The sequence below is a fragment of the Ovis aries genome, chromosome 5 (genome assembly GCF_016772045.2).
Source record: "Ovis aries strain OAR_USU_Benz2616 breed Rambouillet chromosome 5, ARS-UI_Ramb_v3.0, whole genome shotgun sequence".
NCBI classification, from domain to species: domain Eukaryota; kingdom Metazoa; phylum Chordata; class Mammalia; order Artiodactyla; family Bovidae; genus Ovis; species Ovis aries.
In genome coordinates, this window is record NC_056058.1 from 49,156,297 (window position 1) to 49,183,285 (window position 26,989).

Genomic DNA, 26,989 nt, shown 5'->3' on the forward strand with positions numbered 1-26,989 from the left:
ACATATGTATACCTGACTCATGCTGATATTTGGCAGAAAACAACAAAATTCTGTAAAGCAATTATCCTTCAATTAAAAAACAATTTTTTGAAGAAAAAAAAGTAAAAGACCTAAGAATAAACCTACCTAAGAAGGCAAAAGGCCTGTACTGTAAAAACTATGACACTGATGAAAGAAACTGAAGATGACAGAACAGATGGAAAGATGTACCATGTTCTTGGATTGGATAATCAATATTATTAAAATGAATATACTACCCAAAGCAATCTATAGATTCAATGCAATCCCTGTCAAATTACCAGTGGCATTTTTCACAGAACTAGATCAAAAAATTTAATTTCTATTGAAACACAAAAGACCCTGAGTAGCCAAAGCAATCTTGAGAAAGAAAAACAGAGCAAGAGGAATCAGGCTCACTAGCTGCAGAGTATACCACAAAGCTATAGTCATCAAAACAGTGGTACATATGCATTACCATAGGTAAAATAGCCCGTGGGAATTTGCTGTATGACACAGGGAGCTCAAGTGGGTGCTCTATGACAAGCTAGAGGGTGGGATGGGGTGGGAGACGGGAGGGAGGTTCAAGAGGGAGGGGACATATGTATACCTAGGACTGATTCATGTTGATGTATGGCAGAAACCAACATAACATTGTAAAGCAATTATCCTCCAATTAAAAATAAATAAATAAAAAACAGTATGGTACAGGCACAAAAACAGAAATACAGATTAAGTGAATAAGACAAAAAACCCAGAAATAAATCCAAGCACCTATGGTCAATTAATCTATGACAAAGGAGATAAAAATATACAATGGAGAAAAGAGTATCTCTTCAATAAGTGGTGCTAGGAAAACTGGACAGCTACATGTAAAAGAATGAAATAGAACTATTTTTAACACCATACACAAAAATAAACTCAAAACCGTTAAGCCAGACGCTATAAAACTCTTAAGAGTAAAACATAGGCAGAATACTCTATGATATAAATCACAGCGATATCTTCTTTGATTCACTTCCTAGAGTGATGAAAATAAAAACAAAAACAAATGGGACCTAATAAACTCAAAAGCTTTGCACAGCAAAGGACACCATAAGCAAAATGAAAAGACAATCCACAGAATGGGAGAAAATATTTCCAATGAAGCAACCATTGATGGATTAATCTCCAAAATATACAAAAAGCTCTGGCAGCTCAATATCAAAAATCAATCAAAAACTGGACACAAGATCTAAAACAGACAATTCTCCAAAGGAAACACAGAGCATAAACAAGAAGCACACGAAAATATGCTCAGAATATATATGGCGGAAACCATGGTGTGAAAACACATGCACTCCAGTGTTCCCTGCAGTACTATTTGCAATTATAAGACATGGATTTCATCAACAGAAGAATGGATAAAGAAATGTGGTGTACACACACACACACAGGAATATTACTCAGACATAGAAAGGAACGAAATAATGCCATCTGCAGCAACATGAATGGAACTAGAGGTTATCATACTAATGGAAGTAAGTCAAAGACAAATATCAAATGATATCATTCATATGTGGAATGTCATTTTTAAAAAGTGACAGAAATGAACTTAATTACAAAACAGAAAAAGACTTACAGATATCTGATTAAACAGATATCCAGATATACAAATATTTTACAAATATGGTTACCCAAAGGGAAATGTGGTGGGGAGGGATAATTAGGAGCTTGAGATTAACATACATGCAATATTATTTATAAGACAGATAATCAACAAGAACCTACTGTATACCTTAGAACTACTCAATATTCTGTGATAACCAATATGAGAAAAGAATCTGAAAAATAATGAATATAAGTATAACTGAAAGACTTTACTGTACACCCAAAACTAACACAACCTTATAAATCAACTCTACTCCAATAAAATGTTTTAAATAAACAAATAAGTACACTCAAAGATATAACAACAGAACTGACAGATGAAAACACTGAGGAAAAAAGGAAATTAAAAAAGAAATGAAGGCTTCCCTGCTGGCTCAGTGAAAAAGAATCTGCCTGCCAATGGCCAATGCAGCAGACATGGGTCGAATCCCTGATTCCGGGAAGATCCCATATACCACAGAACAGCTAAGCCTGGGCACCACAGCTACTGAGTCTGTGCTCTGGAGCCCGAGAGCCGCGACTACTGAAGCCCTTAGGCTCTAAAGCCCATGCTCCACAACAAGAAAAGCCACAATGAGAAGCCAGCAACTGCACCTGGACAGTAGTCTCTGCTCACTGCAACTAGAGAAAAAGTCTGCACAGCAACAAAGACTCAGCACAGCCAAAAATAAATAAATAATTTAAAAAAAAAAAAAAAAGAAGTAAGCTGGAATTTCCCTGGCAGTCCAGTGGCTACTCACCACTTTCAATGCAGAGGATATGGGTTCAATCCCTGGCTGGGGAACTAAAATACTACACACATCTTCTGACTAAGCCACCAGGGAGGCCCACTGCATCTTATTAATCATAATGTATCAATATTCCTTCAACTGAAACAAATATACTACACAAATTCAAGATATAAACGGAGGAGACTGGGGAGGAAGAATGTGAGAGCTCTTGGTACTTTCTGCTCAGTTTTCTTTTAAACTAAAAGTTATGCTCTAAAAAATAAGTGTCTATTAATTAAAATAAAGCAGGTTGAGGACATGCTAAAAGCATACAGGAGATCCCCTGATACAAACCTACAGAATATTATCAAAAATTAATATAAACTGAGTGAAACTGCTGCATCTTAGCACTATACTATTCATGCTCCCCTTACCAACTACTATATTCGTAAGTCCCTCTTTCCTTTTCTCTTCCAGTGCCCATATTAAAAGTATTATGCAAACTCTGGACTAAGCTATTTGTACCCAAAGTCACTCTGAGAACTCTTTTATTATCAAGGCTTAAACGTGGCTGTCTCAGCAGCAAAGAATCCCCCTGCAATGCAGTAGATGCAGGTTTAATCTCTGGGTCAGGAAGATTCCCTGGAGAAGGAAATGGCAATCCACATCAATACTTTTGCCTGAGAAATCCCATGCACAGAGAAGCCTGGCAGGCTACAGTCCATGGGGTCACAAGAGTTGGTCATGGCTTTGACTAAACCACCACCACCACCACCACAAACTTGGCTAATGAATCTCAAAATAGTACAAATCCCTATCACTTGCACTATCATCTAATGGTCACTTCCACTTATATTTTCCACATTTCCTCAAATTCAACATGTCCCAAATTAAACTCATTTTATCTACCCAGGCCAACACTGCCTACAATCAGGTTTCCCCATTTCAAATGCAGTCTCTATCAATAATGTCACCACTTGCCCACTCACCTAAGTCCCAAACCTACAGCTATTCTCTGTGTCCCCATATTCCCAATTTATCTCCAAGGCTCATCACTTTCTTTCACCCTCTTCCTCTCCATCCCACTTCTGCCACCTTAATTATGCCCTTATTACTATACTCCTGAATTACTTCAAGAATTTCCTACCTATATTCCCTAATTAAATTGCTTAATTCTTCTTAAATATTTTACATAATTCTCATGTAGCTAGCCCTGAACTGTTGGACACTGCAATGATTATTGTTGATGATTTTAGCAGATGCTACTGGTTGACTATCCAATATCTGTTCTTTGTTGACAAAGCCCCAGTTTTGTCTGGGTAGCCTGCACTGCTGAGTGACTCCTGCGGTAAATCTTGGTCTTATCTAATTATGGCAGTTCCAACCCACAAGATTTAAGCCAAGCATGTAGCTCAGCTCTTGTCGTGCAATGTGAGAGATGGTCCTTTTGACGACTCCAAGGAAAGATTTCCTTGCTCACAAAAAGTGACACAAAAAACATGGTAACTTTCTAACTAAGATGTTGTCACATCTGAATGAAATCCTTGGAATTCCTGCAACCAATCTCAAGATGAAGCTGGCAAACACAGCGGAGAGGGCAGAGGCAAGAATACTTTAAAAAATGGAATTAAAGCCCAAAATACAGTCCCTGAGGAAGACTAATAGGCACAATATGGACAGATCTCAGAAGTATTAAGCTTAATCAAAGAAGCCACAAAAGGAGTATATACTATAATGATTCTACTTATATAAAGTTCTAAAATAGGCAAAATTAATCTACAGAGATAGAAATCTGACTATCAGTTGCCCAGGGCAGGATTTAGGGGACTGACTTGTCTAAAGCAAGAAAGAACATTTTACAGAGATGAAAATGTTCTATATCATGATTGGAGTGCAGCCACCACTTTGTCAAAATTCACCCTACTCTACTCTTAAAATGAATGCATTTTACTATACGTAAGTTATAGCTCAATAAAGTTGATTTAAGAAAGACAGATAGCTAGTACTATGGTATGCCACATGGTTTAAAGCGGCAGGAGAAAAATAAAGCCAAGGGAAAAAAAGAGCACACAAGGCAAGTAGCTGGAGGTGAAGTATGCATATACCAATTTTATACTGGGTGGTCAATAAAAGAATGGATATACGTATATGTATAACTGATTCACTTCGCTATACCGCAGAAAATAACACAACATTGTAATTAACTATCAATTTTAAAAAATTTTAATATATAACTAGATAACTAGTTTAGATATTTAATTTAGATAAATAACTAAAAGGGTAGTCACAAAAGGTCTCAATGCCTACTTAGTACAGACTGAAGGAAGGGAAGTTATAAGCCATACAGACATTTGGAAGAAAGATCTATATTTTAAAAGAATCACTCTCGGGCTTTCCTGATGGTTCAGTGTTTAAGCTGCCAATGCAAGGGACATGGGTTCAATCCCTGGTTGGGGAAGACTTCACATGCCAGAGGGCAATTAAGCCCAGTGCATCACAACTACTGAGCCTGTGTGCTCCAGTTACTGAAGCCCCGTGCCCTGGAGCCCATGCTCTGCAACAAGGGAAATGAGAAGCCTGCAGACCGCAACTAGAGAAAGCAGCAATGAAGACCCAGCACGGCCTGGAAATTAATTTAAAAAAGAATGAATCACTCTGGCTACACAGTTGAGAAAAGCTATAATGTAGTCAGGATGGAAGCAGGAAACCCACTTAAGAGAAAACTGCAATCCAATGACAGTTTAGACCAACTTGGTAACAAGTAATGTGCAGATTCTAGACAAAATTTAGACAGTCTTTGCTAATGGACTGAACTTAAGACTAAAAGAGAGGAGTCAAGGATGAGCCAAGATTTAGAAGAACTAAAAGGAAAGAAAAAGCATTTGCTGAAATGAGAAGGAAGAAGGAACTGGTTAATTTGTAAATAATGAGAATTTTGTGTGGAGTCCCATCCCAAGGTCACAGTAGCAAGGCCTTGTACCAAGGCCACAGAGGCAGAGCCCAGAACCAAGGTCACCTCTGAAGTTGACTGAGCCCCTCTGTAACCACTGCCTGCCAAAAGCCCCCCTGATCATTACCAGCCAGCTTCCTGACTCCAAATTAGGCCAAAAATGCCCACTCTAGTACTCACTCTATAGCACCCTAACCAATTACCTATTGCCATCCTTCCAGTAGGATTCTTCTTTGTCCTGAGGCTGTAAAAATTGGGTACTTAAACCATGAAAAGCGACAGCTCTCCATGAGCCGGCCTGTTCTCACAGCCGGCCCTCCCTGGTCTGTCAGAAAGTCGGCATTTGCAATGCCCCTCACTATCTCTGCTCTTTGTTCTCAATAAATTCATTCCTTTCTGAAACACTCTGTGTCTGGAAATTCTTTTCCAACTCGTCAACCCTATTCTGACTGCCACAACATTTTGGACTTCCCTGGTGGCACACTGGAAAGAAATCCACCTGCGAAGGCGAGTGACAAGGGTTCAATCCCTGGTGCAGGAAGATTTCACATGCCATGGAGCAACTGAGCCTATGCGCCACAACTACTGAGCCTGTGCTCTACAACAAGAGAAGCCACCGCAGTCAGAAGCCTGCACACCAAAACAAAGGGTGTGCACACCCCGTTCGCCGCAACTAGAGAAAGCCCGTGAAAATGAAGGCTCAGAGCAGCCAAAAATACACAAAATTTTAAAAAATAATAATAATATTTTTATTTTGGTCAAGTTAGTTTCGAGATGCCTGTTAGCCCATCGAACAGAGGTGTAAAGGAAGCAGGCAGATATATCCAAGTCTGGAGTTCAGGGAAAGGAAGATAAAATTCTAGAAGTTGTCAGAATACAAAAAAGCATTTAAAGAGATAAGCCTGGATGAAATCCCTAAGAAACTGACTATATATAAGAAAAGAGAAAAAAAATCCAAAGGCTGAGATGAGCCCAAATAATATTTGGAAATTGGAAAGAAAAGGAAACAGTGAAGGAGCCTGAGAAGAACTGGCCAGTGAAATTGATGGAAAACTAAGAGGCAGTATCCTAGAAGCCATGGGAAAAAAGCACATAAAGGAAAGAAACATAAACTGGACTAAATGCTACTGATAAGTTAAATAATATGAGGATTGGGAATCCATTGGAATTATTTTAAAAAATCAGTTCCTTCAAGAACCCAACTTCACGTAAACATTCCTTGTTCTAGATGAGTAACTCACATACTGATAGGTTCAATCTGTACTAGTTAAAAATCACTGTGTATTTTTAAATCAAAGTATTACTCCAGAAGTAGAAACAGTAGTATGTTAATCTATTTTAAACATGACACTTATTTTTGGTCACTACTTGGTATTCTAAGCATTCTGGTAAATAATCACCTCTGATGTTTACCACTTTTACTCTGGCCTCATCAACACCTAAACATTTCCACACATAAGCATCAAGCTATGCTATAAATTTTTCCAAGATGTAATCTTTATTTCACTCATAGGTTAAAATATAACACTGGATAAACTAGAATCACCAGATAATAAAAAATGAGTACTGAAGAACACAAACAGAAGACTATTGGTGCAAAAGCAGAAAGTCACAGAGAAACATAAATACAATTTGGTACAAGCACAAGAGTTACACACATATAAGATGCATCCTGTGGTCCAAATCTTTTTACCCTGAGCCAAACAATGTAAAAGGCTTTGCTTAGGGCAGTTATTCTCTTACCTATTTAAAGATACATTTTTCAATACTGGGCTCCTGCTGCTGTGAAATTTTGATGTAAGAATATTTCAAGTCCTCTTCAAAGCCAAAGGGTAGTGTTTTCCAAGTAATCTGGTTCATTTCAAGGTAACTGATCTTAGAACAAGAGTCGGTAATGAGCATCTCTGGTCAGAACAACGAGATAACATTCTCCCATAATGTCTATTCAAACCTAAATTCTAAAAATAAAGTGGGCATGCATTCTTCACAAAACCACAGGCACTAATGGTACATGCAACACGACGCACTCCTAATTATTCTATCTGGGCAAAAGACATTTGCAATCCACAGCAATTCCTGATAAAACTAATAAATTAAAACACACCAATAAGTCATTACTGGTGTCTTCAAATATATGGACTGGCTCTTACCTTTTAAGCCAGTTTTTTTTTTTTTTTTTCCTAGTTCCTTTTTGGATGTTTCATTAAGCAGATTATGTTCCTTGACCTGACCATAACAGTCGTCTCTCAAACAGATTAGATAGCAAGTTGTTCCTAAATTTGCCACTATGAGATAAGTGGCAGCTAAAATCAGAAAATCCTTGGTACAGCTTAAAATTGATTGTTTTTTACTTCAGAGAAATTCAACCTGATTTAAGTCAGTTATAGCACCCAAATCCCCAAGGACAAAGTAACAAAGTTCAAGATTACTGCTAGCTTTATTTTTATTTACATAGGAATAACAAGGTAATTTTTTTCACCCTTCCCTCAGTTAACTACATTAATTTCTTGTTTATCACCAACTGGAATACACTGTACCACTATCCTCTCGTGTTGCTGATTAATTACTTTCATGCAACAAAAGCAGATGGGGAAAAAAAAGGCAGGCTTTTTGATGTCAGGAGATGGCAGAAGCAAACTCCTCCAAGTAACGGTAACAAAATGAATCAATCACATTTACCTTTTCTCAACAAGTTCTAGCATAAATGAACCAACACTACAACAAAGACACATTAAATAAAATTCTTATTTCAGTATGTTTGTACATCCCAAGGTAAGTATACAAACTCTCTTTTTTTTTTTCAATAAACTCCTAATTAACACAACTTTTTGGAAATTAATTTCCAGTGTTTCAGTGAGATTGTTTGGATCTTGCAGGACATGGGAGGGGAAGAAGGGAAAGAATTATTAAAACTACTCTTTCTGCAGAAGAAACATAGCTATGTCATTCCTACGCAAATGTCTGTTAACTTCTCCTGGCATAAAAACAGTGATGTCATTCTGCACAGCAGTCAGAAGAGTTATAATGAACACCAAGTTTTTAAATCACTGACAGCTTAAGGAAATTAAGACTATGACTCAGAAATCTCCTCTCCCTAGAGTATCACATCTGTGGAAGAGGAGACTATGCCCAGCTGGGCTTATATACATACTCAACATCAACAAAACTGAAGTCATTTTCCCCTGCACAACAGGAAGAGTTGTTTTTTCACCGTTAGAACTCTGAGCAATGAAAGCCATGACTTTATACAGCTCTGTATAAAAACACAAGAGGGTGGTTCATATTCTATTAGGAAAAGCAGCTCAACATCAAAACTCCTCTCCCTTCAAAATAAAATCTAAAAAATGATTAAATTTCTTCCTACCTCTGAAAATTATTTTATCTTTGCTTCATTTTCTCTGCTCTAAAATACAGACTAACACCTTTAAAGACAGTATAAAGGAGCTTATAAGTAGACTGCATTTTTTCTCTCCAACAGTAAGCATAAAATATCTAAACTTGGCTCTAGAGAGAACAATAACATAAACTATTATTACTATAATATCAATAATGCTTAACAATGTCTATTACACCAAGATTTGTGGTTTGTCTCCTAATGTATTAGGAATAAAATATAATGCAACTTATCTTCAGCTTTAAAATTACCTCAAATTACCTCATATCAACTCTACATGAACACGAAGTAAAACGGCTGCAAAACTTAAGACAGCCTGATTATATCCCTTTTGACTAATATTTAATATATCTAAACTGAGAGCAACTGCAGATGTTTCATCTTGACTTTTCTAAATGTTACAATCCAAATTACAAGTCAACATTCAAGCTAACAATTAAAATCAAAACAAAACGTAACATTCTAAACAAAGGGCAGTTCAACCAAACTGTCACAGTTCAGATTTCTACATAATTAGTTGAAAATCTGTTCAATTATTTAGATTTTTTTTAAATTTTGTTACCCATCAGAAATATACCTACTGTTTTCAGTTTCTACCTGTGCCACATTTATCTTAAGTTTTATTCTTCTGGATTTTTCAACCACCAGAGATCAACCATCAAATTACTTCAACAAGTAGAAATAGCAACACCGCTCCCAAACAGCAATTTCTGCATTGCTAGACACTTATCTAGTTGGTAGATTTATACCATTGTTCATTCTTAGTTCTTTAAATGTAAAAAATATCCACAGAATGGTGGCATACCTCTAAATTAGTTTAAATATGGTACAAAGTTATTTTTAGTTAGGTTCAAGTTTTAGAAAGGCACTAATCATTCTTCTCAAAGGCTAATCTACTCAAGTTCCTCTCATTAAAGAAATATAAAGCTTAATTTATCTCTTTTGGAAAGAAGAAATGTTATTAATGTAATGCTCAAGCACAAGGATATTAGAATAATGGACCTAATATCAAATCAGAGTCTGGATCATACCTATTGTTAATAAAAATAAATTTGACCTTTATTCTAATGATGGTCCTTTCAAACAGTATGACTAAATGTCATTTATGTGCACTTTCAAATGTAATACTAACTTTGAAAAATATTCTTATTTCTACTATGCAAAGGAAAATGGAAGAAAACTAACAAATAATTACAAGCTGGTTTTTATTCACACACACACAAAAAAACTACAAGAAACATTCATGTAATATTTATTTGAGATCTGTGTCTATTCCTTCCTTGCATGCTAGAAAGATGAAAAGACAAACACGTCCAACTATTCAGACACATCATTCCACAGTTGTAACTTTCATCATAGTTCTCAAAGCAGTATGGTGAGGTCAGCTCACAAACAGCTTAAGTAGCAAAACTAGAAATTGGTGGTAGTAGTATCAGGCTACATAACAGCCCCTCCAAAGAATATGAAGTAAGAGAACTAAAATGTGCTGGCAACATGCCAAGAGACTAGATGGACTATAGCTTTGAGCAACGAATATGCAGAGTTTACAGTATACAGCAATTCATCATCTCTTACCCTGTAGTCTGATTTTCTTTGTTTTAACCCGAAAATAGCCATATACAAAAGATATTTAACACTACCAGTTTTCTCCATACTCATGACTGGGAAAGGCATCTGGGCTTGAAATGACTTTGTAAACTAAATACACATCCTAAAATGAAAAATATGACTTCCATCCTATGTAAGCATAAGCAAGGTAAAATATACAATTATACCAGTAATACTCTGCACATAACAGCCTTTACTCTCCAAGGATTATACTGCCCTCAGCGTAATCCTAAAGGCTTGGGGTTTTCCTATATTGTCAATGCTGTCTATCTCTGCAACTGGTTGGCATTTAGAATTAGTCAACCTTCTCAACAGATTTAATAAAGAATTAATTCTGTCAGATTAGAGGACATAATTTTGGTCAGAAACAATTCCTTTGACCTTACTCAAAATATGTTACTTTTAAAATTTCTTCTTTATTGAATCATATATTTAAAAAGCATAATAAACTTCAATTAAGTTTCTGACACTTACTAAACATTTTCTTTCTAGAGGACCAAAAGAAAATGCAGTTATTTTAGCCAACAGAATTATATTCAATTCAAACCAACACACGTTTAACATGTGAGTGCCAGACATTATACTGAGGACTGAGGAAACAAAGATAAATATGTATATGGTCTTTGACAATCTAGTTGGGGAGGGCAGACCATTTCAAACTCAGTCAAGTTCTGCCCGCTACCCTCATCCCACCACCCACATACTCTACTAGCTACAGGAACAAAAGCTCTGGTATCATTCAGGAACATGTTAGTAAATCTGCCAGGGAAGATGGAAAACTCTTCAGAGAAGATAAACTCTGTCTTAAAGGATGTGAGTTTCAGGAGGCAAAGTGGGATACTGCAGGCCAAGGACAGAAGGAGCAAAACCAAGAAAACACAAAAACACGGCATGTGTGAGGAAGCCCATGTGATGAGGGTAGGGCAACAATTTTGGGTACATGAGCTACTCCCCTTCTACCTTCAGCCCATGGCAGACCTCACTGATCAATTAAAGCATGTTTAAGCCCACAGGAGACTCAAACTCAACAGATAACTCAAAAACCAATGAAAAGAAGTAAGTCCATGAGATGAAATTTATGTGCTATCCTCAGCTTGGAAATAGAAAGTGGTGGGATTTGAGGCTAGAAGGCTCAATTAGAAGGCTAAATTAAGGACAGATTATGAATGACCATGAATGCTAGGCTAACAAGTTTAGATTTTATCCCATGGGCAACCAAGGATGAACAAAAGATTTTATGAAAAATAATGACATAATCTTATCTTGCAGATGTATGAAGAAAGCATTTAAACCAACACAATAAGGGCAGAAAGAACAGTTCAGAAGCTATTGCTTCTTAGTCCAGGCAAGAGGGCCTAGATTTCAGCAATGGTAAAACTGCAGGTTCTAAAACAAAAATGTAATGTTTTAGATTTTATAATTCTTGGTTTTAAAACAACAGTTTGAGAAAAACTAGCATTCTAATTAGAATTCCCTAACAATTTTCAAAAAGGAAAAGAAAAGACAAATTAAGGTAAAGACTAGAATTAAAGAAGTGAATCACAATGATACTCAAGATTACTCAAGACTATAAATTCAGAAATAGCTATTTCAGGCTTAGCATCAAGAAAGAGAACATCCTCATGACCAGACTAATACTCAGCAAGTCTTTTCCTCCTGAGGGCACTAACACTCTAGCCAAACAACAAACACAATTTACCTTACATGCCCCTACAAACTCCAGTTAGATGCACAAAGTACAGAAGACAAATTTAAAACCAAAGTTTAAAACCATGTAGATATTCCACATTATCTAAACACTTAAAGCTACTTATTTCTTTTAAAAAACATAATTCACATGAAATAAATCTTTTGGAAATACTATTGTTCTACCATTAACTAATTCATAGCCCAGCCTTTAAACTCTAAAATTCTTTGAGTGGAATACAACCAATAAGTAGCACTTTGGGCAATAAGCAAAAAAAGCAACTTGCCTACCATCTCTGCAGAATGTTTAGTAAATGAAATTATTCTATTAAAAATTAAAACTTCACTATAGATTGGGCTTCTCTGGTGGCTCACTGGTAGAATCCATCTGCCAGTGCAGAAGACACAGGTTCAATCCCTGGTCCCAGAAGATCCCATAGGCCGTGGAGCAGCTAAGCCTGTGAGCCACAACTATTGGGCCTGTACTCTAGAGCCCGGGAACCACAACTACGGAAGACCGTGCACCCTAGAGCCCGTGCTCTGCAACAAGAGAAGCCACCACAACAAGAAGCCAGAGTGCTGCAACCAGAGTAGCCCCTGCTCCCCAAAACTAGAGTGCACCAGCGTGTAGAAACAAAGACCCAGCAAAGCCAAAACAAATAAAGAAACAAATTTTTTTTTTTTTTAATTCACTATAGATCAAAAGACCAAAGAGTTTTTCTTTTCAGGAGAGAGACATTCTTTAACTGCAGCAAGCAAAGGCTAATGTAATGATGTGAAACCGAAGCACAACATGTTAACAAGCATGCTATAAAAGCTACCATTACTGTTTTAAGACCTAAGGATATTCATAACAAAGATAAAATTATCCTGCAGTGAATGCCAACAATGCACTTCATGCTACACAGACACATATTCAAGGGTTCTACTTTGTTTTAATCCCAATTCTTTTGCGTCCCAGTAACAAACTCTCAAATTGGAATTTTCTTCCTTTTAAAACAAGCTAAAATGAAAAAATAGACTCCAACAATAAGTTTTTATTTACTTATCCATGCTGTTTATTCTCAGAAAGCAAATCAGACGAACAGTTTATCATAACCTATCTCTGTTTCAAACCAATATGGATTAACTAGTCATGAGCAGGGTCTATTTCTCATGATGTCATTCTAAAGCCATCAGTAAATGTTACACATGCTGTGCTTCCTTCAAATCAATCACAAAACAAATCATCCTAGACTGAGGTCAAATTCCTTTCCAACTAAAGGAGCTCCAAACTTAAGTAATGGTCCACTTACTAAGTAATATTCAAAGACCAAATTCCAGAAAAACCCTTCTCTAGTACCTCCTCCACTTAAAAAAAAATCAGTCTCCTTTTAGCTCAGTGTAATGGAATGTGACCTGCAGTTAAGGGCTTTTCCATTCCTATTTACTGCTTAGAGAACATGAAGCAGACGTATTCTCCCTCAGAACGGCAATATAGCTTAAAAAAAAAAAAAAAGTGAACTGCAGGTGGTTAATCATATAATAAGAATTAGAACAAACAAGGTAAGTTGACTTACTAGATTTCTCATATTTGACAGAATGAGTATATTTAAATAGACAACTGAATATTTATTTTTGTTTTACAACCTGATCAGACATCTAAGATTCATGACTTGTGTGACTACTAATAATTAGGTTGGGAAGAGGAGGTTAAAACTATAACTACTTAAAAAAATCTTCACACACAAAACCACTATAAACATCTTTTCACAACAAATCATATTTTTACCATTCAAGCTACACACATAAGTACCTAAGTATGGAGAGAAGAACTTGGAATAAATATTTTTAAAATGTACTTCAAAGTTTAAGATTAAACACATTTACCTAGAACTCAGTTTCTCATTTAAAAGAAAAAAGATATTTGACCTAGTGTTCTTTAAAGCTACTATGATACTTTAACCCAAGTTGTAAAGTGAACAAATTCTATGACTTAATTCAGGTAAACTTCTTTCAGGATAACCCCCTTAAGGATATACTTTACTTACATTCTTCCTACACCTTCATACATGTTAGTCTCATCTACCAAAGTCATAATCTCTGTATCTGTAAGATGTGCATGCTTTTTCGTTCTGTTCAGCTGTTCAATCTGTACATCTGCAAGCTTCACCTTCTGTTGAGTGTCAATAACTTTGGCTTGAAGCTCTGTGAAGGCCTAAAAAGAAATAAGTCCTTGATTTAGTAGGTGCAACATTTTACAGTAAATGTCTATATCAAATCTATTAAAATGAAGCCTGTTAAACAGACAAAGCCGTGAAATTTACCACAGCAAACATCTCAAAGCCAGTCTGCTAAAAACTTGAGCCCTGAACAATTCAGTGATTAGAAGCACTGACCCTCTGTGCAGTTGAAAATCCAAGTATAATTTATAGTTGACTCTCCATATAGCAGTTCCTTTGTATCCCTGGTTCTACATTTGTTGATTCAACCAACTACATATCATGTAGTACTCTAGTATTTACTATTTTAAAAATCTGTGTACAACTGGATCCCTGACGTTTAAACCAATGCTGTTCAAGAGTCAACTGTACTGAACTTACCCAGTCCTCAGAAGATGCAACCTATCTGAAGAAGCTGAACAAAGGCACGGTAAATAACAACCATATCAAGTAGCAGGTACCCAAGGATTAATAAAAGCTCTAAAGGCAACAATCACAAACCCAGAGACCCAAATCAGGAACCATTAATGTAACAACTCACCACATCTGTACTACTCAAGATTATTTAAAGCACTTTCCCACACTTGTTTGAAATATTAACATGTGAATATTAATATGAGAATACTGACATATAATAAATGTCTCATTTTCTCTTTTCAATAATCCTGAGTTAAGGATGGCAGATTCATCAGCACAGTTTACAAATTAACTAAATGTTTTAAAGAGATATAAATGACTTTCACAGGGCTGAGCAACTACTAGGTCAAAAACCAAGTACTTAATTAACTTCTGACCGCTAGTTACTGAATCTTTCTACTCTACTATCCACAGTAATATTCAGAAAATGAATATTTTAAGAGAAAGACACACAAAAAAATTCAAAGCATTGATAAAAGAATTGCATCATGATCTTCATATGCACACGATAAGCCAAACTTGACCTCTGAGTACTGTTAAAAGGTTTTTGATACTTCTGAAGTGCCTAGAATGATTTTCACATGCTGTCAAATTCTGACTTAATAATAACATCTGTGGCTGCAATACATGGCAAAAAGCTACTAACTTTTATTCTGACTTTGTTCTCACCTACTAGTAAGGTTTCAAAAGGTTTATCTAGAGGGGAGAGGAGGTACCTAAAGTTTCCTATTAGTCTCCATCCCTTCCCCTCCCCCCAAAATTATAAACATTAAAAGACCTTTAAACAAGTTTCTTCTGTAATTTTATTGGTTGACAAAACTACCCAATTTAAGTCTGTAATTATCTTCTTAGTTTGCATTCACTGTCCACAGGTTTCCCAGCAACAGACTGAAATAATACTGAGGGGTAAGTCCATTCATAGCTGTATTCTATTGTTAGCTCTCACTAAACCCTAACTTAAATTTGAACTTTTAACGGAAAAAAAAGGTAAACTTTTAAAACACTTTAAGACACAGTTTGGTAAGGAAGCTAGTATTTTGTTAAAGCTGAGATAATACAGCACTAGACAGCACCATAAGGAGTAAAGGTACAAGTTCCAAACAAAAGGCAATACACACACACAAATCCTCAGAGCAATAATACACTGCTTCATCTATTACGTGGAAGAGCTACTTCAACTGTCTTATTTCTCATGCAAAGATAGATTACAAGACAGTCTTAAACAAAATTTGCTCTTCTAACCTCAAGTAGTGGTCAAAAGGTGGAAAGTGAGGCAGAGAATGCAATATTCTAGAACCAAGCTTGGGCTGACTCTTCTGTTAAACTGTTTCCTTTTCTAGAAAAGTATCAGTTTAAAGTAGATGAAGTCTAGGCTCCTTTCCAATCCCCATTCTCCTTCTCTTCGCAAAAAAAAAAAAAAAAAAAAGGATACGCTTTTGAGTCGGTAGTGGTGTTAGAATCCTGACAACTCTCAGGTGGTGAAAACATTTCTGTGTAACAACACATTTCTAGGCAATTGTTTGAAGAGAGAAACTCAATTCCTTCTGATACCAATTTGATCTGGAAACCTTTGACTTGTTTCTTCTTTGACAAATCTTTAAAAACGAGGGTGGGGAGGGGGCGGTTGTTGGCAAAGCCCTAAGATGAACATTGCTACGAGGATACCTGACTGAACTGTATGAAGCGACCTTACAAGATATGGGATTAAAGAACTGACCTAAAAACAGACTGGACTTGGAGTTTTTCAAAGCAAATTAGTATACAGAATTACAGATGCTACAGCTCGGGCAAGCAGGCTAAGAGGCTCCAACTGGAAGCGCTCATTTCAGGCCTCACTATGGAACTGAAGGCACCAAGAGCAACGAAAGGTCTCTGGAGCTCGGAACAAGGGAACAAAACAGCTATAGGCCCGCCAAACTTAACCAGGCCCAGCCCAACCGGCTCTTACCCGGCAAAGAGCCGCTCGCCCTCGACTCCCGCCTAAGGAGGCCCGGTCCCGCCTTTGCACTCTGAGAAACCACTCCCCATTTCCCTGGGGCCTCTTTCCTTCCGCAGCACTCGAGACTCACTCGACATTATTGTCCACAGTCGCCTTAGCTTCCAAAGAAAAGCTTCTGCCTGCTCAAGACCCTCTTTTACCTTCTTCAACTCCAGATCCACGGGGGCCGCCATCTTGCTTCACTACTGCGCCTGCGCAGTGGGAGAAGCCCGGAAAGAGCGTGGGGGAAGGGCGCGCCCTGAAGATTTGATAGGGCCTCTTCCTTCTGCGCCTGCGCATGAGTGGGGCTGCTTGGTTTTCCTACCTTCCCCGTCGTTATTAACGCCTGAAATAACCGGGATTCCGATTCAGAGTACGTCTTCCCCACGTGACCTATGGGCCTGCCGTGATTCTCCACATCCTTCCAAACACGGCACAATCTGCAGATTTCGTGTGTGTGTTTTTTTAATATAAATTTATTTATTTTAATTGGAGACTAATTACAATATTGTATTGGTTTTGCCATACATCAACATGAATCCGCCACGGGTGTACACGTGTTCCCCATCCTGAACCCCCCTCCCGCCTCCGTCCCCTCGTGTGTGGTTTTAACCACTTCGACAAATAGTTTAGTTTGTGTCGCTAAATTAAGATGTATGTAGATCAAGCTAAAACCTTTAAAGTCATTCATGCCTTCAGCGAGTCCTGTGCTGTCAGGGAGGGATGAGAAAGAATCAGCCTGAGTTTCAGACATGGCAGCATGGAGAAGACCAGAAGGCTTCAGTTCAGTTCAGTCGCTCAGCCGTGTCCAGAAGGCTTAGTTGAAGCGTTTTCCCAAAGAACTTATTTATACTGAATGTTCTCAGAAGACCTTGTAGACACAGGAGTTCTCACGAGAAACCAAATTTCTTTTTAAAAGAAAAAAAAAATGCAGATTCTCTGATCCTCATCCCAAACTTACTTAGAATCTTTGATATGGGGCACAGAAATACATACTTTTGCAAACTCCTTTTATGATCTGATCTAAGTGGACTGCAAACCACATTTTGAAAATCTGCTGTAAAATAGCTGGCATTTGAACCAGAAGGATGACTAGAAGGATGGACATGAAAGAAATGGATATCTTCCTTACTCTAAAAACCTGTGAGGCAGGGGAAAGGGCAGGGAGTTTGGAACTAAACAAATCTGTATTCAAGGTTTGGTCTACACTGAGCGTAGGTATGTCTGCTTCCATTTACTAGTTGTGTATCAACAGAGTCTGTCTCCTCATTTAATATGAGAATAACAGTACTGACCTAACAGAGTTATTCTGAGGAGTAAACAAGATCAGGATGGAAAGCTCCAAGCATAGCACAATGCACACAGTAGGCACACAATAAAAAGGTATAATTAAGTTCATGTAGTTAGCATTGTTATATTTGTCTTTCAAGATACAGCAAGCAGCAGACACATAATATGTATCCATTATGTATTTTTTTTATTTTTTACATCACACAGACCATAAATAATCTCTCCTTGGAATTTCAAGACTACTTCTGTTCCTTTTTCAAGACACATGACACTATCTGTCTTAAAAATTTTTTTTTATTAGACTTATTAGCTGTTCAAATGTCCATCATTCGACAAATGGATAAACAAAATGTGAGGACATTATGCTAAGTGAAATAAACCAGTCACAAAAAGACAAATACTGTATGATTCCATTGTACAAGGAACTTGGTGGTGGTGGTGGTGGTTTAGTCACTAGATTGTGTCTGACTCTTGTAACCCCATAGACTATAGCTAGCCAGTCATCTCTGTCCATGGGATTTCCCAGGCAAGAATACTGAAGTGGTTGCCATGTCCTTCTCCAATATGAGGGACTCAGAGTAGACAAAATCATAAAGACAGAAAGTAGAATAGTGTTGCCAGGGGCCAGGAGGAAGGGATAGAAAGGAAAAAATTTTTAATGTTATTTATTTCTTTTTGGCCATACTGGGTCTTCATTGCTGCACTCTCTAGTTGTGGTGCATGGACTTCTCATTGTGGTGGCTTCTCTCGTTGTGGAGCACAGACTCTAGGGTGCAAGGGAGTCAGCAGTTCAGCCACATAACTCAGTAGTTGTGGCTCCTGGGCCCTAGAGCACAGGCTCAATAGTGTGGTGCATGGGCTTAGTCTCTCCATGGGCATGTGGAATCTTCCTGGATCAGGGATCGAACCAGTGTCTCCTGCATTGGCAGGTGGATTCTTTACCACTGAGCTACCAGGTAAGCCCAGGAATTCTTGTTTAATAGGTGTAGAGTTTCAGTTTTATAAGATGAAAAGAGTTCTGGAGAGGGATGGTAGTGATAGTAACACAATAATGTCAATGTATTTAATACCACTGAACTGTACACTTAAAAATGATTATAATAGTAAATGTTATGTATATTTTACCACATTTTAAAAAATGAAAAAAAATATTTGTTCTTTTTTCAAATCTACATGTTCTTTTCTTTTCCATAATGATATGCAATGATATGTTCTTACCTAATGGTGAAAATAATTAAAACATAATTAACATAACTATTTTTTAATTTATTTCTGTCTTATCAGTTGAAATCTTTGGGGTATGAATTCTTCCACTGTTGGGCATCTGCTGGTCTTTCTTATGAGAGCTGATTTTCTCATTTGACTCATAAATTTTTTATTAGAACCTGTCCTCAGTGTCCAGCATATCCATGGACTTTAGAAACATCTCACATTCACTTTTTTTTTGCTGCACCTTGTGGCTTTTGGGATTTTAGTTCCCTAGCCAGGGACTGAACCCAGACCCTTGGCATGAAAATACCAAGTCCTAACCACTGGACTGGCAGGGAATTCCTCCACATTCACTTCTACCAGAGCCCTGAGAGAGTCATAGGTTCCAGACCAATTTTTATGCTAATTCTTGACACTACATGAATGAAGCAAACTTAGGGGAAAAGAAACTTTGCCCAGAGCATAAAGTTGGCAGAATGTGATATACATTTATGTATGGGCAGCCACTATATTATCACCCTTTTATTTTGGACTTCAAAATAAATGTTATTGTCTTTCCCTCTTTAGAGTTTCTAAAATGACAGGAAGACACTGTCTATGAAAGCCCTAAAAAGTTTTCAGTTCTTGGACACTTGTCTAGAGAATAACCATGCTGAGCTTGCTTCTATTATTTTCATTAAAAAAAAAAAAAAAAACAGCTTTCACACTGAAAACTTCACTAGTACAGGGATATACTCCTGAGGTGCAAACAGACCACAGTTGTGGAACTTAAAAAGTGATCCCCTATTACCGTTCAGCTCTGACAACCCATGCACAATACCCTAATTTATTCATTCAACAAATATTTATTGAATATCTATTAGGTCCTTGGGGTATAATAATAACAAGAGACAAATTCCCTGTCCCCATGGAACACACATTCCAGTGGGAAAAGAGAAACAATAAACATGCCAACAAATAATTTAATAAACTAATAAGTGTTATTAAGAAGAAAACAGCAATGTGGTTAGAGGCTGCTGGGTGGATACCACTTAGGTGTGGGAAGCTCTCTGAAAGGCCATAACATTTGAAATCAGACCTGGAAAATGAGAATTAGATAGCTGTGCAAAGAGCTGGGGAAACAGCCTTCCAGACAGAAGAAACAGCAAGAAGTTTAGGATGGGAGCAGTCTTGGCATATTTGAAGAACAAAAGGAAGATGCCAGCATGGCTGGATGTGGAGAATAGTAGAAGGCAGTGACATCAGAGAGTTGCACTGGAGGCCGGACCATGAAAGACCTTTAAGCTATAGTCAGGGGATCAGAATGTTATTCTGAGTGTGTTTATAAGCCAGTGAATAATTTCAAGCAGAGGACTGATATGATCTGAAGAGATTGATATGATTCTATTTTAAGGAGACCATTGTGGGTTCAAGGTGGAGAATGGATTGGAAGGAGCAAGGTTGGAAGCAAAGAGACCAGTCAGGAGACTATTGCAGTGGTACACGAGACAGACACTAATGATCTGAGGATGATGACAATGGAGACAGATAGAAGTAGATGGATTCGGGTAGAGGTTACTAAACTTAATGAAGGAATGGATTGGGGGCAGAGAGGGTGGCAATGAAACAGGAATCAAAGATGATTTGTAATCTCAAAATAAATATGCTGAGTGAGAGAAACCAGATGAGAAAGAGTAACAGGCTGAATGATTCCATGTCTAAAGTTCTAGAATATGCAAACAAATCTAAAGTGACAGAAAGAAGATCAGTAGTTACCAGATAGATTGGGGGTAGTGAAACCTAAGGAAGACGCAGAAGGAAGTGATTACAAAGGAGCATTAGATAATTTTTGTGGTGATGGATATACTTATTATCTTAATTCTGAAGATGGTTTCCTAGGTGGAAACTTATCAAAGTGTACACTTAAATATATTCAGTTTATCATATGTCAATTATATCTCAATCAAGTTGTTTTAAAAGAAAAGCAAAGACTCCAAGGTTTTTGACCCAAGCAAACTATTAATAGTTGAATGATAATGTCTTTTACAGAGAAGAGAAAGTTAATTCTTATGATACAGTCTATAAGCATCTCAAAGCAGCTCTATAGGAATAGTAAGAATAATCTTTCTCCCTGTGAACAGACTATATTAGTTAGAGATACGTTCAGCTGCTATAATAGAGATCCAAAACAACAATGGCTAAAACAAGATGGAAGTTTATTTCTCTCCATCTCAAGCATCCAGGCAAAAGCAATGTAGGGTAAGTATGTGAGTTCTACAATGCCACAGTTCCCAGGCTCCTTCTATCTTATCCCTGTGATCCAAGATGACTCATCACCACCATGTTCATAAACGAGCTACAAGGAAGGGGCAAGGACCCAGGGGTGGGGGAGGGGGGAGGGGGACACTCACTCTGTCCCTTTAAAGGCGTATCCCAGAAATAAAAATGTGGCTCTGTTCATATCACATTAGCCCAGACAGAATCACATGACCATTCCTGGAGACCAGAAAAACTGGGAAATGTAGTTATTATTGTGGGCAATTATGTGACCAGCTAAACACTAGGAATTATATTATTATGAAAGAGAAACCAGAGAGATTTGGGTTAAAATTAGCAGTTTCTGACATCAGAGCTTTTCAGCTTACAAAGCCATTTCTTATTTATCAAGTTATTTGATCTGAACAACTTTGTAAGATGGATAGACTCTGAAGGGTTCACTCCATCTGAAAGTTTAGCAAAGTAGTTAAGAGTATAGACTTTGAAATCTGACCTTCTAGTTTCAAATTCTGTCTCTACTATTTACCAGCTGCAAGATTCAAGGAAAAGGACTTAACTTCTGTCCCCTTCTCTTCAACTATAAAACAGAGATAGTAATAGTACCCATCCCATAGGTTGTTATAAGGATTAAGTGAGATAATGCATGCAAAGTTCTTGATATACTGTTACACCTAATCTACACTAGCTACTATTATGTGTCAAGTATTACAAACCTACAGATAAATAAAAGAGCAGTTCACAATACAGCAGGGGTCACAGATAAACAGAAAGTTGTAAAAGAATCTGAAAATTTAGCTGTAGAGAAAGTGACACCAGGAGTTGGAAGAACAGAGAAGAGGGACTCCTAATCCAGGAATCTTGCAGGAAAATCAACAGTTTGCAGCAAAGAAAGGAAAAACGATATTCCTAGAAGAGACTAAGACACCAAGGCGAGAGCCTAGCGTCTTTGGGGGAATACAAATTGTTTGGTATGGGTGAAGCACAGAGCATGCTAAACACTGAGAGAGAAAGGGACAGAGAGGTGAGGGCCAACAGTGGAGGGCCTTCCAAGTCAAGCTCATTGAGTGCAATGGTCATTGAATGCAATGGAGTGTTGTAAGCAAGGGAGTGACTGGTCACATTTATTTACACTCCAGAAAATTGTGATGGCTGCTTTAGCGGGAGTGATTCCTGGAAGGCAAAAGATGAGAAACCAGATCAGAACAGAGCACCAATCCAGATAGCAAGGGCACAAAACTAAGGCAGTGGGAGAGAGGAGAGCCCTAGGGTTCATCTGCTTTTCAAAATTCCTGTTTTGAGCAAGTTCTCTCTTAACTCTGCCTTATCTCAGCTGCTTTTGCATCACTTAATTTACTATGGAAACATCTTCTTTGATAATATTTCTATATTCAGGTGATCATCATGATTTACCCAAGACTATGGAGATCCAACACAATCCATTCTGAAGATCAGCCCTGGGATTTCTTTGGAAGGAATGATGCTAAAGCTGAAACTCCAGTACTTTGGCCACCTCATGCAAAGAATTGACTCATTGGAAAAGACTCTGATGCTGGGAGGGATTGGGGGCAGGAGGAGAAGGGGACGACAGAGGATGAGATGGCTGGATGACATCACGGACTCAATGGATGTGAGTCTGAGTGAACTCCGGGAGTTGGTGATGGACAGGGAGGCCTGGCATGCTGCGATTCATGGGGTCGCAAAGAGTCGGACACGACTGAATGACTGAACTGAACTGATACCAGTTTTTGTGCTGAGAGCCCTGTGATCTGAGAAACCCCTTAATCCTGGGCAGGCCAGGACACCCATTCAGCTTACAGAGAGGCTGTGTACTGGATAAAAGAAAAATTCTGGACCCAGATTGCCTGGATTCAAATCCTAGCCCAATCATGAATCAAGTGTAGGACCTTGAGCAAGTTACTTTACCTCTCTGTAGCTCAATTTCCCCACATGAAAACTGGAGATGATGCAATGTAGTAACTACAGGGTTATTGTGAAGATTAACTGAGTGAATAATATAGAGCTGGCCTTTTGTATCTGTCGATGCAATTTCAAAATAAGGGCTGACTCTAAAGGACTCAGACATCCTGAGATTTTGATATCAGAAGAATCAATCCCTGGTGAATACTGAGGGACAACTATACTATTTAAAATTTAGACTGATACCCAGAAAATTGTATTTGCCATGACCATTCTGAAATTATAGCTGTTATAAACCTACCTGGGCTTCCCAGCTGGCACTAGTGGTAAAGAAACTGCCTGCCAATGCAGGAAACATAGGAGTCACAGGTTCGATCACTGGGTTGAGAAGATCCCATGGAGGAGGAAATGGCAACCCACTGCAGTATTCTTGCCTGGAAAATTCCACGGACAGAGGAGTCTGATGGGCTACAGTCCATCGGGTCACAAAGAATCAGACACGACTGAGCGACTGAACACACATAAACCTACTGCCTTCTGGTTGATTTCACTTCTGTGCCACACATCCTCTTGCTCTGTCATTATTTCTTGGATGTCTCCAGATCTTTCACTTCAAGCTCCCAGTCACCTCACCCAAGGATGGTGAGAAAAAGTAGTTCTGTGATCCTGGGGACTCTTGTTATCTGTGGGTAGCCTCTGGGAGCATTAAATTGAATTTAATAGTGTTGAAGGCCTTTAAGATTCTCTTCCAAGTGGGCTACTTCCTCATATCCTCAGGAATAGGGAATTTGCATGTTTCCTCTGAAAATGAATTATGCACGGGTCTGCCTAGGAGTAGGGTAGGATCAGGTGGGGCATTTGTACAGCTTATATGGTTCTTATATGTGAGGGCTTTAGGGACAAGAATAGGGAGTGGTCCTTCCCAAGTGACACATTTGCAAAGAAACTGAAGTAGCTCTTCTGGCTGACAAAGTAAGATTTGGGGCTGGGACATTCCTAGGAGGGAGCCTTAGCTGTGCCTAGCAAATGAAACAGTCATTGTGAGCTGCAAAGAGAGGAAGTGAGTTGTCCTAAGGAGAAACAGTCAGCAGCTTTTCCCAGGCACCTGGCCACATTTGATTCAAACTGTTTACGAAAAGTCCAAAGAAAGTGGGTACTTTCAATCAATCTGATGATTTAACCTTGCCTTAGAGATGAAACTGGGTAACAGAGCATAACAAAGACTGGGATATTTATCCCATTGCTCACCAGAGAAAGTGAGGGTGTGGGGCCTGGCAGAGGTGAGAGCCAAGAATAGGAGACTCAAGAATAGGGAAGCAATAAAATCAGGAAAATCAAAAGCTTAGTGGAGAATCCATGTCTCTATCGCCCAGCTCACCCTAAATGGAAAATATTCATTGTCCTGTAAAACAGGAAGAAGAATACAATGGAGTTGGGTTGAGATCTGGACAAAACTCCACATGCAATTTTTAAATAGGCTCCCAAAAAGCATCAACATGGAAGAATGTTTTTCTGTCCTCAGAGCTGTTCCTAGGACATGGTGACTAAAGCTTTTCCCCAGAGCACTCACATAGAGCAGCTCCAAATTTTTTAAACAAAGGTTTCTAAATTGTAAGAAGCTTTAAAACTTACTATTTTTCCTTTTAGAAATTAGAACATGAGTAAGTGTAACACCTAATAAGCAGAAAACTTAGTTGAAACAAGAAGCCACACATTGCCCACCTTGTTATTAACTCTCATCTGTAGTCACAAACAACTCCAGGCTTCCATTTGACCACTTTAGCCTCCAAGCAGAGAGAGACCTCTTTCCTTTATGTTTCCAGAAAGAGTGCCAGAATTGGATTTTCCAGGCCTAGGTTGTATCATATGCCCATCTTTGAAACAACCACAATAGCTAGTGGCATGGCTCTTGATCGGCCAGGAACAGGTCATACAGCCATTTCTGGAAGGTTAGGGGTACAGCCCCACCCAAAAAGCACATGGACTGAGAATGAGGGGAAAGTGTCTTCTTTACCAAAGGATAAAGTGTAACTATCAAAGAAAGAGGTAATGGATGTCACAAATAGGAAAAAAAAATGTGTCCACTACACCTTAGTGTCCAAAATTTCAATTTTCTCAATCCTCTCTCCTAATGACTAGGTCAATTCCATTTCAATCAATACATGAACTTCATGATAGTGAACCTCTATTCTGCCTGAGATGGTGGAGGTCAGGGACTTCAAGAAAACAGTCTTGTTTTGCAATGGAGTCCTTGGATCATTGGATATGGAGGGTCCCGCCCAAGGGCACTGAATTTAAGTTTTAGTATAGTTTGGCTTTTCTAGCTCAGGGACACTAAGGACTATCTCTTTGTTTCATTAACAACAAATTGTAGCAGGCATTGTTGAGGGGATGTGGAAGTTACCACTTCCTTTTGTCCCCTCAGCTAAGGTCAAATGCTAAGGTCAGCTTGGGCTTGGGAAGATGGCAAAGGGTAGCTGGCTGTGGGTGAGTGACCTCATAGGTCTTGGTCTTTCTAACCACAGGGATTAGAAGAATACATAAGAAGTCCCTAGCAGAAATACTTATCCTGAAACATCAGCTTCTGAGGACAGAAAGCCACATAGAATCAGGGGGCAAACTGCAACGGATCCTAATTAGTCCATCCGTTTGTCACATACCCTCTCATTTTATAGTTGAAAATATAGAAAATACACAGAAATATATAGGAAAGTATAATATATAAATATAGAAAATGAACCTCACAAAAGAGAAGTAGTTTGTCTAGAAATAGCAAATTGGTATCCAAGCTGAGACTAGAGCCCAGGAGTCTTCGATTTCCTTCCAGATTCCTTCCACGCCACCCTATGGCCTCTTTTGAGTGGATCCTGGCAAAACTATGCTGAATCTCAAACAGAATTTAGGGTCAAAAGGTTCCATTTGTCTTGGGAATATGGGACTCCTTTTTGTACCCACTTACCCTTGACTAGACTTGAACATGCAGATCTTGGAAAAGGGCCTCAGTGCCAGGGCACAAAGAGAAGTTGAGATAGAATAAGCTCTAGGCTTCTGCTTACTAGAAGAAACATGAACCTGATGTTATTTCAGATTTGGACTACACGTGAATTCTGGGTACACCATAAGCACGACTGTGCTTCATGACTTGTGGGATCTTAGTTCCCCAACTAGTGATCACATCCGGGCCCTTGACAGTGAAAGCACAGTCCTAACCACTGGACCGTCAAGGAGTTCCCCAGGAAATCTTCAAAAGCACGATATCTGGGCCCCTCCTTCTGGGGAGATAGATTCAGTGGATCTGTGTGCTGGAGCCCAGAGAACCTGCATGTTACCAGGAGCTTACGAGGAAGGAAATATTAATGAAATGCTTTTCTGGAAGAGAGAAAGAAAAATTAGCTCAGAACTTTAAAGCCATTCTGATATAAATGCTTCAGGTGCTTAGACAAAGAGAAAATGAGAATTCCTGGAAAGGGAAGGAAGTTGAAACCCAAGAAGCCATAGAGAGAACAGTGGAATTAAGCAGGTGCCGAGTTTCTGTCGTATTGCACTGTGACCACAGCTCATACCCAGCAGATCAGCTCCTAGCCCAGACTTTGTTTCCCTGACTCTACCCAACAGTGACTGTGTGATTCTGTGAATTCCCAGTCCTCAGGGCAGTAAAGCATTAGTGCAAATCAATCCCTTCTTGGTATTTTTATAGTTTTACTGAACAAAAACTACTCACACGTT

The 26,989-nt window shown here is 38.4% G+C and overlaps 1 protein-coding gene across 1 annotated transcript in view; it reads right to left on the reverse strand.

Moving 5' to 3' along the window:
- The window catches only part of PFDN1 (prefoldin subunit 1), a 71,733-nt gene extending 54,932 nt beyond the window's left edge, over positions 1–16,801 (reverse strand). The window contains exons 1-2 of the mRNA XM_004008862.5: positions 16,753–16,801; positions 14,026–14,192 (exon numbers count right to left, since the gene is read on the reverse strand). Of these exons, the coding sequence (XP_004008911.1) occupies positions 14,026–14,192; positions 16,753–16,785 (200 nt within the window). The 5' untranslated portion in view covers positions 16,786–16,801. The remainder of the gene's footprint in view (positions 1–14,025; positions 14,193–16,752) is intronic.
- Positions 16,802–26,989: the final 10,188 nt, after the last annotated feature.